The 15,996-nt window shown below is 31.2% G+C and overlaps 2 protein-coding genes across 4 annotated transcripts; one reads left to right on the top strand and one right to left on the bottom strand.

Moving 5' to 3' along the window:
* Positions 1-2,410: 2,410 nt before the first annotated feature.
* On the top strand, positions 2,411-4,922 carry LOC118061233 (uridine 5'-monophosphate synthase). The gene is made up of 6 exons (XM_035074652.2): positions 2,411-3,327; positions 3,427-3,510; positions 3,729-3,811; positions 3,906-3,993; positions 4,096-4,350; positions 4,543-4,922. The coding sequence occupies exons 1-6, from the start codon at positions 2,437-2,439 to the stop codon at positions 4,669-4,671; spliced, it is 1,530 nt and encodes a 509-aa protein (XP_034930543.1). The 5' UTR covers positions 2,411-2,436; the 3' UTR covers positions 4,672-4,922.
* Positions 4,923-5,244: 322 nt separating this feature from the next.
* On the bottom strand, positions 5,245-9,137 carry LOC118061234 (E3 ubiquitin-protein ligase DIS1). 3 transcript variants are annotated; one of them, XM_035074653.2, is made up of 5 exons: positions 8,979-9,137; positions 7,991-8,064; positions 6,618-6,848; positions 6,076-6,462; positions 5,245-5,711 (listed from the first exon to the last, which is right to left on the bottom strand). In XM_035074653.2, exons 3-5 carry the CDS (start codon positions 6,801-6,803, stop codon positions 5,391-5,393), a joined length of 894 nt encoding a protein of 297 aa, XP_034930544.1. In that variant the 5' UTR covers positions 6,804-6,848; positions 7,991-8,064; positions 8,979-9,137; the 3' UTR covers positions 5,245-5,390. The 3 variants fall into 3 exon arrangements, with proteins under 3 accessions (XP_034930544.1, XP_034930545.1, XP_073260998.1); XM_035074654.2 differs by lacking the exon at positions 7,991-8,064; XM_073404897.1 differs by lacking the exon at positions 8,979-9,137 and having other exon boundaries at positions 7,991-8,907.
* Between the last annotated feature and the right edge of the window lie 6,859 nt (positions 9,138-15,996).

Genomic DNA, 15,996 nt, shown 5'->3' with positions numbered 1-15,996 from the left:
TTCTATGAGAAGAAGACAAGACTAAAGATTCAGATAATAATGAGGAAATCAACAGGAATATGATTAGAATTTAGAAGAATCTGCAGTAATATTATATGATTAAATTTTATTTTGGTCAGTCTTTTCGTCTTTTTCTATTATTATTAGTAACAGAATGTAAAGTCAGCCAGATTTGCTTACAGGGTGTTGGAATTTTCTTACCAGACAGTTCCACCGGCTTCACTTGCCCGTGTGTTACACCTCCTTTGTTTTTCTTTCCTTTTATAAAACATTAGATTTCTTGAAAACAATTCAACGGATTTTATTAAAAATATTTAATTTTAGTCCCTATTGCATGTTAATGGTAAGAATAATACTAATTTTCTGGAAATAATTTTCTCACAATCATTTCTTGAAATATTTTACTCCGTTGGATACGTTTTTTTTTTTTTTTGTTATATAGATTAAGAAGAAATGAAAAAAATATAAGAATTATATTTATATAAAAAAAAAAAATTTGAAGTAGAAATTACTAAATTTTATATAGTAATTTTTTAAAATAATAATATAAAAGCATACGATGTTGCTTTCATCATTTCTCATATGTCAATATTGTCAGTAAAATTAGCAAAGTTTTGACAGTTAAATTGGTATTTTGGCTTGAGGGATCTTCACTTATGGCATTTCATTAATTGAATATTGTTGTTCTTCCTGTAATAAATTGTGAAGAAATAAAAGATTTATAAGAATTTACATGATCTATACATAGCTAAACTCTTGTACAAGTGGGGCGTGGACCCAGTGCGAGTGGACTTTATAGAAAATAGCAGAAAGTAGCATTTAGAGGTATGCACGTAGGCTCAGTTTCTTTGGGCCCATGTGTGCCAAGACTCGTCTTCGACTCCGCCGACACACGGCAGGGCAAGGATAGAGAGAACACGGTGATAAACCAGGGCGGGCCATGAAAGCAATTTCATGTCTTAATTTAAAATATTTTTTATTTAAAAATATATTAAATTATTTTTATTATTTTTTTAAAAAATTATTTTTGATATAAAAAATTAAAAAATATATTTTTTTTTAATTTTAAGCAAAAATAATATTAAAATTTGAGGAAATATAGCTTGCACTGCATTATCAAACACACTATAATAAGCAAATTGCTATTTATAAAGATTGAAGGAGATATCAACCTAAGAGGTAACTTAACTAATTAGATTTTGGATTTGTTTTCTAATAGTTACGAGTTTGAGTTCTTTCATAAATACTAGAGACTTATATAGTCGTTAATTTCAGGGCTCGTAAGTTAATTGAGGTGCATGCAAGCTAACCCGAATATTCATGTTATTAAAAAAAATTCGCAAGAATATCTCATCAATGATGATTGGATGTGTTATATCCTGTAGTTGTTAAACCCTGGATTTATCTGAATTTTGCATTTAAAATTTAATTCAAGATAGAATTTTTAGTTTAATTATATTAGATATTATCAGTGAAACTCAATTGAGTTAGTCAGGTATTTTAATAACCTGATTAATATTAAGCAATTTAATTGGTTAAATTTTAAATTTTTTTTTTAATAAATATGAGTTTGAGTTTTTTTAGAGCCACTAAAAATTTATATAATCACCAAGCTTCATGGCTTATAAAACTAGCCAATATATTCATAACCTGATTTGAAAATTTATATTAATAATAATAAAAAATGTGCAAGGATGTAACATGAGCGACAGCAATGGAACTGTTATTACTGTAAGTAAATTAAATGATTTATCTATATTTTTTGTAAAAATTGACCTGAGTTTAATGAACCTTGATGGTTTTAAAAAAATTTTCCATATTTTTTTCTAGAAACATGAATTTGACTTGGTTTCAATTTTAGATTTAAAAAACTAAAAAAATTATTCCCAGCAAAACTATGCCAAATTAATTGCTCGTCAAAAATAACTCCAGACTTGTTAATTCAAATTAGATTTTTTGGTTTTAATATAAAATCAAACGAATTAAAGTCGAATCAATCTATTTCTTTTATTTTTATTTAGTTGAGTTTGATTTTTTTTTTTTAAATCAGTCTAGTTGAATTTTGTGATCCAAATTGAACTATACTGCTTCTATTGAAATAACTCACTCGATTGTAAATGGTTTTTAAGATTTGTGTTAATTAATTATAATTAAGGAAGGTTAAGTTTCCATGCTTAAAATCTAACATAAGCTTTAAAACCAACCAACAAAAATATATCAAAATTCAAAAAAGAGAAAATCCTTCCTCGAAAATCTAAATTAAATAAATGATGTTCAAATTAATTAATAGTTCGTATTTTTTTAGGGTAGATCATATTTAAAAAAAAAATGCATGAAAAACACTGTGACAATAACTCATTATTAAAATATTAAAACAAAGAAACAACTGAGCAATAAATAAATCAAGAACAAAAAAGAAAGAAAATGTAAGTCAAGATGATAACTTTCCTTCCTTACATAAACCCTTCCGTTTCCACTCCAACATTGACTCTTGCTCACTCTTTCCCTCGCTTCCATAACCGCCATCACCGCCACAAGATGTCTTCTATGGAATCCCTAATTCTCCAACTCCATGAAATATCCGCCGTCAAATTCGGCACCTTCAAGCTGAAGTCCGGTATAACCTCCCCAATCTACATCGATCTCCGCCTCATAATCTCCTACCCCTCCGTCCTCCGCCACATTTCCCAAACCCTAATCACCTCCATCCCGACCACCACCACTTTCGATCTCATATGCGGCGTTCCCTACACAGCTCTTCCAATCGCCACCACCGTATCAATCTCCAACGACATCCCCATGGTAATGCGCAGGAAAGAAGTGAAAGATTACGGTACTTCGAAGGCTATTGAGGGAACTTACCAAAAGGACCAGGCTTGTTTGATAATTGAGGATTTAGTTACTAGTGGGACTTCTGTTCTAGAAACGGCAGCGCCTTTGAGGGCGGCGGGGTTGAAGGTGACGGACGCGGTGGTTTTGATTGATAGGGAACAAGGAGGGAGGGAGAATTTGGAGGAGAATGGGATTAAGTTACATGCCATTATTAAGTTGAGTGAGATGGTTAGGGTTTTGAGGGATAAGGGGAAGTTGGAAGAGGAAACGGAGAAGGGAGTTTTGAGGTTTTTGGAGGAGAATAGAAGGGTTGGTGTTGTTAAGGCGGTGGAGAAGAGTGTTAGGGTCAAGAGTTTAGGGTTTGAGGAGAGAGCGAAGTTAGCAAAGAATGAAATGGGGAAGAGGTTGTTTGAGGTTATGGTTAAAAAGGAGAGTAATTTATGTGTTGCTGCTGATGTTGGTACTGCTAAGGAATTGCTGGAGCTTGCTGAGAAAGTAAATGTTTTGATACTGGGGTGGGTCGGGGATGATTGGAGTGTGATGTTTGTTTGTTTGTTTTTTGATTGGCTGACTTTGATATTCTTTTCGCTGTAGGTTGGACAGGAGATATGTTTGTTGAAAACCCATGTTGATATTTTGCCTGATTTCACTCCTGATTTTGGAGCAAAACTTCGTGCGGTATGCCTCTAAATTTAGTGGTATTTTTCAAGTTGGCTGTAGGTCAGACATTCCTAACTGTTCTTGTGGAGTTTGGTTTGGTTGGTAATTAGGTAGAAGTGCTGATCATTTGACTTTATATCTCCCTGAGATCCCCTAGCAGCTGAATAGCATTGTCCTTGTTTTTTCTCTCTTCCTTTTTTGTTTTATATAGCTCACTGTGCTTTTGCATGCTGTAGATTGCAGATAAGTACAATTTCTTAATTTTTGAAGATCGTAAGTTTGCAGACATTGGTAACACAGTGACTATGCAGTATGAAGGGTGAGAATCAGCGTCCCTGTGGCTTTTCTGTTCTGGTTTCCTTTCTGTTAGTACCCTGGCAGAAGTCTGAGGTTTGTGGCCTTGTTTTTCACAGGGGCATCTTCCGTATACTGGATTGGGCTGATATAGTTAATTGTCACATTATTTCTGGTCCTGGAATTGTGGATGGATTGAAATTGAAGGTATGCCTCATAGGTAGCACAGCTTTTATCTGGAATCATATTAATGGATTATGCCTGACCGTTATCTAAGATAACTTCTGAATACCCTTGAATTCTATTTAGGGTTTGCCTCGTGGGAAGGGCCTCTTGCTGCTTGCTGAAATGAGCTCAGCTGGTAACTTTGCTAAGGGAGATTACACAGCTGCGGCTGTAAAAATTGCTGAAGAACGTTCTGATTTTGTGATGGGCTTCATCTCAGTAAATCCAGCTTCTTGGCCAGGTGCACCAGTAAATCCAGCATTTATTCAAGCAACCCCTGGAGTTCAAATGGTCACTGGTGGTGATGCCCTTGGCCAGCAGTATAATACCCCATATTCTGTATGTTCATTTCACTTTATATTGATTGTTTTTTTCTTTTATAAGTTGCAGCATTGATTCATATTCATTGTCTTATCTTTTCACTGGTATGCATCAGTGATCAATCTGCTCACTTCATTGCAATTTGCTTTGAATGATATTTCAAGGGGAATTGCTACAGTTCTAACCACTGTGGGATAAATGATGTTTCAGGTCATCTATGATAGGGGTAGTGATATCATAATCGTGGGACGTGGGATTATAAAGGCAGCAAATCCTGCAGAGGCAGCTCGTGAATACCGCCTTCAAGGATGGGATGCATACTTGGCTAAATGCACATGAGATTGCATTTAGGTCAATTTCCTTGGTTTTTAATGCTTTTGTGCGGCTTTTGCTCGTGAACAGATCAGCCAGGTTTTGATTCAATTTTTCCTATACTTCTTTTGTATGTCATATGAAACCAGATGAGAAGGTTTTCAGCCCCTTCTGGGCGTGGCATGCATGGGCAACGTTGTTGAAGACGAAATTGCTGTCTTGTCAATCATTTTAATGTCCTCCAATACAAGTAAAAAAATGTTTTCCAGTCGTCCTAATTGAGCACTTGCAAGTTTGATAGTTGTTATACTACAATAAAACGTGGAAAGACCAATAGAAAGAAGACCTCAAGAGGCTTGGTTGTATTTCGATCTATAAACAACTAGGTCCACCAGTTCGACCTCCGTTGACTGAGCCTGGTCGAACTGGTGGAACAAGCTTGGCTGTCTTGTCTCCTCCTTGGTTTCATAACCACGCCCTAATCAAATTTCCCCACGCCAAACATATCTCCACGGGTGCTAAAGAGCAATGCGGCAAATCTACATAGATATTGTAATTGCAGGGACTAGAGTAAGGTCTCTCACTCATGTATTTGATGGATGGACAAGCAAAGAGAGTTTTCCTCCTATAATTCAAAAAATAAATGACTAGAGGTCATGGGACAGCTACAAGAAGAAACTGAAACTAATCACTAGGTGTGAAGATAAACTATAATAGGAAGAAGTTGTGATAATTTAATCATCCTGTCACTGTTCTTTCCAAATCCGACCAGTCACCCGAAGCTTCAATTCCTTCCGATCTCCACCAGAAAATAAAAGGGCCATGTTGCGCTGGATAACAAGACCATCAAAACTGTCCCGAACCTTCCGGTGGCTATCCCTAATGCTCCTAGGCACCCCTTGCCATGTCATCTTCCTACCACTTCCACATACTTGAAGACTGTAACCATGGTTCTTTGCCTCATTGTCATCGCCCATAAACCTCAGGAATGCTATGTAGACTGGGGACGTCCCGAGGTGGAATGCTTCAAAATGCAGACAAAAATACTGACCAAAGCAGCTAAAAACCTGAAAATCGGGGTGAAAAATTTAGCGAGCAAATCATTTAAATGTCCACAACACAGGTTTCTGCAAAGGAATCAAACAACAAAAGTTCGATCCAGTAATAAATTAGAGTGTCACGTCAGATTTTAACGGGAGTAAGACACATACAATGATGATGAATCCCTTTTAACTTCTACAAAAGGGCATTTCCGTTCACAAGGATCATTAATTGAAAGATGTCTAGTTTTCCACAAATATGGCGTTTAAAGGGAACTATGCAGATGACTGTATCTACACGCATTCAACATAAAAACAAGAAAACCCTTCTTTGCTTACGATTAGAGGGAAGCCAAAAACCAGAATAGATACAGATAAAGAGAAACAATACCGTCAGCATCCATGTTGCGTTCTCAACTTCATGTGGATTTGATTTGACATATCTGTGGTTGAAAGTACTGCCATTATGCATGTCAACTTTGTGATCATCTTTCAAATGTGCCACCAGATAAGGAATATCACCAATAGCCGTGCATTCTGATCCAGAATATGGGCAGCTATACGGTCTAAAAACACATTGGGATTCATGTTTTGACTTGCTGTGATAAGGGTATATTCCTATGCACCCAAAACTCTGATAAATACATGGAAGTTCAAGAGATGCAGCAACTTTCTCTAGCGCAAGACATCTAATGTTGCCAAGTTCATGCCTGCAAATGGGGCATCGGTCATGAACTCTGGGCTTGCAACTGGAACATAATGTGTGACCATTTGAACACTGCAACAAAAGAGAACACCAATGAAATGACCAACTTATAAATTGAAATTCTTAACAGGGTAAGGATATCAAAAAGTAGAAGCCTTGTAAAATTCCATCAGAATCGAATTTTCATTAGGTTAATCAAGAACAGATAAAAATGGCATAAAACAAACCTGATGAATTGGAGGATACATGGCATTTAAGCACACGGGACACTCCAATAATTTGTGAACACTGCTAGACACAGTCACATTAGGTTTTAAAGCTGTCTTAGCAGGACTGTTTACACATTCAACGATATCTGTCATGTCTTTATTTTGAGGAGGATCAATAACCTCAGCCTTATTTCGGATTGTCATTAAAAAACTGATTGTTAGATGAGATGCCACAATAGCGTGGTCAACCTATGAGAAAACAAACAAGTCAGTTTCCAAATCCAAAAAAGCGACCTACCATTATACCCATGCAAAATGGCATGTATGAAAAGAAAGGACACAAGTTTGACATCTATGTCATCAATAAATCAACCAAGTCGAAGTGTCAAATTCCACAAGGAGAGCTTTCTTTGAAAAAGATAAGAGGAAAAAAAAAGTCTTCCCCTAACTCCCAAACAACACACAAGGATGGGAAAAAATGAGGAACCTGATTACATCAGTATGTCAAATACATCAAATCGATGCAAAGGGGATAAAATATATTATACATATGGATGTAACTACAGTTTAGCTTATCATATACCTATCGGAAAAGATAGTCAATCAGGGAAGTCTTACATTAACAAAAACTCTCATTTCACAAAATTATTAATCATTTCACAGACATCTACTTGCAGAATCAGCAAATGACAATTTACTCGAATTCTTCACATTAATGTCAAACAACAATAGCATAGGTGCCTCTGAATCAGTCCCACATTTTTTTTCTGCGAACTTAAAAGCATTTTCATTTTTCCCATGCAGCAATCCAATTTAGCTCACAGCTTAAATAGTGGATAACTCCTAAAAAAGGAACATTATGAAATTTATATTTCAATAAATCACACTTTGAAATATGGATAATATACAGAGGTAAATTGTATTTCATAATGAATCAACTAAGCAGCGGCTTGTAGACCCTAAAAGGAAGGATTGTTATTTGTAATTGTCCTAACTAAGAAGTCCAATTATTCGTCAACTTTCTAAGACAAAAAAATGGGAAAAAAAGCAAAGCAGTTAAGAAAACTGTAAGGAAGACAAAATACCCAGCATCAGGAGAACCAACAAGTTTATAAAGATACAGACAGTTTAGTAGACTGGTTAGCAATCTCAAATGGTATAATGATCACAATCATTTATTTTTGGCAAGTCTATGTTGAATATAAATATAAATCAAGCATGTATTCAAAGATATTCCAACAACATAACAGCAAGAGTGTTCATATTTAAGTAAATCAAGGTCACTGGGAACATGATCATTGACACATGTTGTTGGGAATAGAAAAATGACAACTAGCTTCTAACAGAAACTAGCATGCACTTCCACACACAAGAAACCCTTGGAGTCTTACCACCAAAACGTTTTTTTCTCCTTGGTCTCTTTCCCTTATTTCTTCAAGGTATTGACAATTTACGACTCCTCAACCTATCAAAAACATTCAATAAAAGTTGACATATAACTTCCTGGTCTGACTAAAATTCACATATAGCATGCGACAATAAAATTGCCCAGTTAACATGGGAAAAACGAGCGATTCATGACAGGAGTTGAGCAAGACAAATTATAAGAAAATTAGCCAGTTGATCCACTCAAAGTAACCTAAGAGACCCTGTATAAAGTGCATAAAAATGGAAATGTATCTCCTGAGTACGAGGTTCGTAACCTAACCAATCATCATATGATTCATCTGCTAAAGAAACACCCCTATAAACCATAAAGAGCAAAGAATTGAAGATGCCAATTACTCTCACCTTCCTGAATTAAGGAATTTATTCGCCACAACCCAACTAGTCATCATATGATTTTGTGTATAGCACAAAATCATGCATTTAATAAAAAAAAAAAAAACCACACCAGGTATGCAGTTGCAAATGACAACCATTAGCACAGTGTGAAACGATAATTTGCTAATCACACTCCCAATATCACACAAAGGACAAAAAATCACCACAACAAAACCATATCGAGCAAAGATTTGTCAAGTAAAGAAACCAGGACTGTAAAAGCGAGTTGAAAAGAAAATTCACTGTGTAAAAACTATACTTGACACAAAAGATCAAGAAAACACGTCTCCCCAAGACTACTATAACAGTACGTGGATCAAATAAAACAAAAGAATCATCAAATGCCAAAAAAAAGGGAGAAATTTTTTTAATATGCAAATCCAAAGCAAAAAATAGATATAGAATATTCAAAAAGGGCATTGACATAAAAAAAGAAGCAAACTTTATACTCTAAACATCTCAAAAACCAAATCAATCAGCAAAAAATAGAAACCCCAGATAGGAAATCGAATAAAAAGCTCGAAAACTAGATTAACTGACAAAAAAAGATCATACCTTGCCAAAGTTTGATTGCAATCAAAACCTTTTAAGAGAGAGACAGAGTTAAGGTGGAGAAGACTCTCTAAGGCAATAAATGAACGAAATGCGCGTAAATATACAGAGATAGAAATGAAGAGAGAATTTTCAAACTAAAGCCGTTGGGAGAGAGAAAGAGGGAGATGTTGCTTTTCAAAGTGCTTTTCACTTTGTAGAGACTAGAGATGAATATAGATGGACAGGCGGGAAAGGAGAGAGAAATTTCTCGAGAAAATACAAAAAGAAAAAAGGTTAGGGTGTGTTCAATTACAGAGTAACACTCCATTTCTAATTAGAGAAAGGAAAAGAAGTTTTACATTTTTCCATCGTAATGGAAAACGCGCTTCTCTATTTTTCAGATTAATATTTTTTTCGGACAACAATGCCCTTATTCTTTTTAACTAATGACATATGTATTCTCTATATAACCACTTTTCCTTTCTTTACTCTTTATCCTTTCTTCTGTGCAGCTGTTCTTGTGAGAGGAAGAGTGACTTGAGCCTTTATATTTTGGCATACCATGGACAAAATCCATGTCTGGAATGCTGAAGCTGCCCAATTCATTTCTTGAAATGGGTCTTCACCAATTTTTCTAATGATGGTCTAAATTTGTTTCTTTGTTCTTGGATAATCCTTTCTTCCCCTACAAAATCAGTTTGCTCGATTAAAATATGGTTGAAATTTGATGTGGGTTTTTTGTAATTTAATGGTACAGCTGAATAGGCCCTTAGAAATTGATTGATTTATCTAATGAAATGGGAAGGTGAGAAAGATTATTGAAATCTTTACCTGCTAGGTTAATAGAAAGCATGGTATTAAGTTGGTTCCTGGGAGAAATCTTGACCTTGTAGGTTAAGTGATTGTTAAGTCTTTGTATTTGGTTGACAATGAGGTATCCTTTCCTTTCACAATGCATGCCTGTACTAGAGATTTTGAAAGATTTCTAATGATAAACTTGATGAAATATACTAAAGATATGGTCTCGTGTAATTATTTTTTTTGGCATTTCTGCAACTGCTTTCTAAAAGATTGTGATTTTATTGCTTGCACATCTCATGGCCTTGTTGAGATTAGTGCCTAATAATAAATAAATAAATGTTTTATGTGCATTCTATAAGTTTTGGTGTTGCATTCTCTGCAAGTCAGCTGCTTGTTTTAATTAGTTTTCTGCTACCAACTACTTTTATACCATTGATCTCATACATGTATTTGTACCATGTTTGTTTGGGAGGAAACAAGATGGATGAGTAGGGAGGGAGGGAAACGATTAGAAGGATGAATTGCCCATTCAGTCAGGTTGAAAGGATATACACCTAAGAAATGGGAGAAGTTCTATGCTCTCCACCTATGTTCATATTTTTCCAATCCTTCTAAACTGATTTATACCTGGTATATAGAGTACTTTATAAATTGATTAACTTGGATAAATATATAGTAAATAGATGGATAGATATGTGGTGTAATTGCAACTGAAGGTGGTATTTTGATGTCTTCAAATGTCTCTCTCCTGCCTCTTCACCTAACCTTGAAAATGCACACAAACTTTTTGTCATTGTTCTTCAGTCAAAGCCAGCATGCTTTTAAGGAGTTTTGGTGGGTTTATTCTAATTTCAAGAATGAGACTGCCTCTAATCACAAACTGTCAATCCGCCCTTTCATTTTAGGATGTCCAAATATGTTTTCCCATTTAACTCATTGAAGATATAAAATTTGAGATTTGCGATTTTCCCTTCTGTTGTGTTGCAGGTCCATGTCGAGTTGAGGGAATCTATGGCAATTGATCTTGATGACAAGCAGAGATGCTGGTGTTTGATAAGTAGTAGCATGAGTTAGCAGTGTTAGTTAAAGCTGTTTTGTTGAAAAATTAGGTTTAGATTTTGGCTAAACTCTTCGTGTAATTGCAATTGAATTCTTTTATGTACTTTAAATTATCCTTTTATATATATTTGAAAAGGATGTTTAAAAAATGTATAATATTTTTTTAATATTTATGAGACTTGAGAATTTTTTTTCAAATATATCAAAACTATTTTTATAAAATATTATTTATAAAAATATATATATATATATATATATATATATATATTAAAGTTTTGATATATTGATATTGAAAAAAAAATATTATTTTAATATATTTTAATTAAAAATATTTTAAAAAATTATTCTACATTGTATTATCAAATACAAAATAAATATTTATTGTTTCTTTTTTATTTTTTTTTATAGTTGTGACTCTTGACAAATTAAATTACTTAATTTAGTTTATAAAAAAGAAGAGCGTATATTAATATAGAGTTTACAATATGAATTAAATTGCTTTGATTATTGAATCATTAAATAATTTATGTTCAATTATCCAATAATTTGAAGTGTATCGATACAATTGGCTATATTAAAAGTTTGCGATTCAGTGATTATGTTTTAATGTTTAATATGATACAAGTGTTTGATAAAAAAACATTTCTTGTTTTCAACTTTTCTAAATAATAATCACTTAAAAAGCTTTACTTTTAAAACATGGAATTACTTATTTTTCTTAGAAATAGAATTTGCTATCATTTATTTTTGGTGGGCAGAGATCAAGTCAATATTCTTTAAGCAATAATTATTTGACAAACTATATATTTAATTTTTTTTTTTATTAGCTCGGATGTTTTGATTGAATGATAAAAAAAAAATATTGTGTTTTTAATTGTCTTGTTAAAAGGAAGCTCTACTGTTAAGCCTGTACTAATCTAGCTCTGTGTGGATCTATCTAATATGTGACCCAAGCTAGATTTTTTAAAAGAATTAAAAAGAGTTCATCTAGCATGTTTTGGTTAAAATATTAAGTTAACCTGTAATTTTATTGATGTAAATCTTGATAAAATTCATATCAAAGACAAGTGGAGATATTATGTAAAATGAGGAATTATAAAGTTGAGTTGAAAATTCACAGCGTGGAAGAAATTTGTGATGTTGTCGTGAAATTAATAATAAGTTTATAAATAAAATAAAAAAAGGTTAGAGAAACGTATTTATAATGAGAAAAGGGCTCAAATTTTAGTGAGATAACTGATATAAATTATGTATGTACAGAAAAAAATTAAATTTTGACATAAAACATTGTATGGAACCAGTTTTATAATATCAATCTGATTGTTAGACCCGACTAAAACTTTATATAAATCTCATGAAATATATTTTTTAAAGCAAATACAGTTTGGAAAGGTCTTGCATATTATTTACAATTAAATTAAAACAGGGTCCGAACTATGAAGCTTTGAATAAAAAAATCATCAATGTTGGTAAAGGAAACATTATATGAATGTAAAGTAAATATGTACACACATGAATCACAGGAATTTGGATTGTTGTGATGTGTTTGAATATATGAAATTGTGTAGAATTAATAAATGTAGTTGAGATAAAAATTGATTTGAAGTGAAATGATAATTTTTGTATTTGAGTCTGATGATTTGGGAATTTAATCAAAAATACATTACAAGGGAGATATGAGGAAATCATCATAATAAGGCAGTGATTAAATGGGAAGTGTGGTTTGTGGATTAAATTAAAGATTTACGTGACTTACACTTGGGCATAAAGAGAATCATTATGGATAATGACACGACACAATTTTATTGGACTAGGAAAGCATATTGGAGTAGGATTCCAACTAGGAGTAGTTGGGGCATCGTGAGTAGCGGGTTGTCATCTCACTTGAATATTTATAAATTTTAATTTATTTTTGTGTTAATTATAGTTAATTTATGATGATGTATAATAATTATTGGGATTATAAGGTGAAATAGAAATGAGATTATATTATATTATGATTTTAAATGGATTTATTGGTTGATTTATTAGCTACCAATAGAGGTTAGCTGGGTTATTAATATTCATGTGAATTATCAGATTTATTAAATATTATGATGAGTTAGTTAGATTATTGATTATCACATGAATTACTATATTTATAGTTAGCTGGATAGATTATTGAATTTACTTGGTTCTTAATAGAGTAGAGGTGATTATTTTCGATTTCAGTTTGGTTTTTATTAAAAAAAATAACTCAACCAAATATTTTTTTAAAAAATACAAAATTGATTCAAACCTACCGATTTTGGTTTTGATTTGGTTTAGGACAAAAACGATTCAAACCGTTTTTACTTGTTTTTTTTGGATTTGCTTGTTTTTTTTCCAGTTTTTTTTTTTTGTTTGGGTTCGATTCAGTTCAGTTTTTTGGTTTCAAGCTTATAAAACCGGAACTGAACTGGTCGGTTTTTTAAAAATTTTAATCGTTTTTTTTTCATGATTTGGTTTTTTCAGTTTTCTCAGTTTAATTCGATTTTTTAATTTTTTTACTCACTCCTACCCATATAAAAGATAACCAAATTATGTTACAGCTAAAGTAGTTGATGTAATTTAAAGGAAAAAGATTGTTAGCTTAAATTATTAGAGGAAGGGTATAATATAAGTGGATGTCTGGACTGTATGATGATAAGTTAATTTTTATATTAAAGGACATATAATCTGATCATATGTTTGAATATTTGATTTATTGATTGAGAATTTTATATAAAATATGGTGTATTAACAAGTACATCAAAATCTGTCGTGGAGCATTAGGTTTTAGTTTGTTATATGTATAGATAATTGATGGTATTTTGTAAATATAACTTATTTTAAGACTTTTGGGATTTTATGTAATTATCATGTGTTTAATATTATGTGATTATTTTACTTATAAATTATAGTTGCAAACTTAGATAACTACGTAGATTATGTTGGGATAGAATATTTATAAAAATATACTTATGTCATGTATGTAATTTTGATATGAGTTTTTGGTTTTTTTAAAAAAAATGATTATTATGCTTTTGTAAATCTTATGTTAATATCTATTTAATATTGATAATTATTATTAATGTTACGTGGAATCCAATATTGAGATGTGATATGATCCCTAATAGTTTGGACAAGATGATTCGATGATCAGAGTTGAAAATAAAAAAATTAATTAATAATATAAGATTTGTTAATAACTGAAATCTTTAAAATAAAAAGAGATCATTATTGAAATTTTAGTTTATTGAACTGAAACCGATTCAAACTGAATGATTTCAGTTAAAAAAAATAGTTTAAATCAGTTTGACTTGGTTTTTCTGGTTTAGCCCGGTTCTTTTTCATTTTGGCTCGGTTTTTCTGTTTTTTTGTTTGGCTCGATTTTTCCGGTTTGATTTGGTTTTGGCTCAGTTTTTTTCCGGTTTAGCTTAGTTTTTTCAGTTTGAGTTCAGTTTTGTTTGGTTTTTTCAATTTCAGGTTTATAAAACTAAAACCGAACCGATTGATTTTTTCAAAATTTCTAATAAGTTTTTTTTCGCGATTTGGTTTTTTTTCTAGTTTATTCAGTTTAATTGATTTTTCAGTTTTTTTACTTCCCGCTACTTATGTAATGGGTTTAATAACACTAAGAAATGATGGATTCTTATTTTATATTATTCTAGCATCCTTTAGTTACATCAAACACACCACCTATTTATGATAAAAATAAATAAGAACAAATATACGCTATTTCTGCCAAGGAAAAACATTCATCTTTTATATTTTTTCCATTAAGAAAAGGATGTATTTTCCTTTTCAAAAAACTTATTCTCTTAAAAATCTGTGAAGAATAGGTGAAAATTCGATTTCGAATTTCTCAATACTCGAGGGACTTAATTGAGATAAAAGTTCTCTAAAGGGTGGATTGAGACTACCCTTTTAGTTAAAAGGGAATTATATAAGCTTTGCCTAGAAAGTTCCCTTCCAGTAACCCGTATTGCAATCCAGAATACCCAAACATACACGGCAGTAAAAAACAATTTCATCCTTTCTTCATGGTTTAATGTCAGTTTTGTCCCTGAACTATTAAGGTTGTGATATACCGAGGCTGTCCTTTCAATCTGATTAATTTTTTTTTTGAATTATAATATTTTGAATAAATATCATCCATTTATTTTGACAATTAATGTAATCTAAAACCCATTTTTTTTTAATCTTTGATATTTCGAGTTAAATCTTTTCATAGATGCTTTGAAAAATTTACTTTGTATTTTTTTAATTTTCCAAACAGTAAAAATTTTAAAAAATATAAATAAAATAAAATAATCTTAAATTTTTATATCTAAAAGAAACCATTCGAATTTAAATTGGTCAAAGTTTCTATTAAGCTAGACTAAAACCCCGTTTATTTTATGAAAAATTATTTTTAAATATTTCAAGTGTTTGTTTACCATTAAAAAGATCGGTCAATAAAAAATATTTTTAAGTCAAAGAAAAATTTGGCTTGGTTTATCAAAAAAATATTTTTCTTTTATTTTGAACGGAAAATATTTTTAAAAAATAATGTAAAAATTTAGAAATATCATATTATTTGTTGATTATATTAAATTTGATAATCGAATTTTTGATTGTTATATATTTTATTTTGATTTTTTTCAATTTTATCTCTTAAAATTTGATTTAATTTAATTTTATATCAGCTTTCATCCTCATTTTTTTTATTTATTTATTTTAATTAAAATTATTTATCTATCATATTTGATCATCATTTTTTTTATTGCTATTTATTTTACTTGAAATAATTTATGAATTTTAATTATTTTTTAATTTCATCATTTTTAAAATTTTTTTATCTATTAGATTTGGTTTTTATTATTTTAAGTGTTATTTATTTTATTTGAGATAATTTTTATGAATTTTTTTTTTCAATTTCATTCTTATTCAACCTTTTAATTTGTAAAATTTGTTTTTTTTATTTTTTTAACAAACTTTTAAAAAAATAAAATATTAATAAGTTATTTTTTTATGATATAGAAAAATATTAAAAAATATTTTTCAATCTTATTTTTCATAATATTGTAGATTCAAAAAAAAAAAAAATTTTTTTAAGAATATACTTTATAAAAAAATTAATTTTCAAAAAAAACAAAATACCTTTCAACAAATAAACGGGGTTTAAAAAAGCGCAAAA

Source organism: Populus alba, chromosome 1 (assembly GCF_005239225.2).
Source record: "Populus alba chromosome 1, ASM523922v2, whole genome shotgun sequence".
NCBI classification, from domain to species: domain Eukaryota; kingdom Viridiplantae; phylum Streptophyta; class Magnoliopsida; order Malpighiales; family Salicaceae; genus Populus; species Populus alba.
This window is presented reverse-complemented; position numbering and strand designations above follow the sequence as displayed.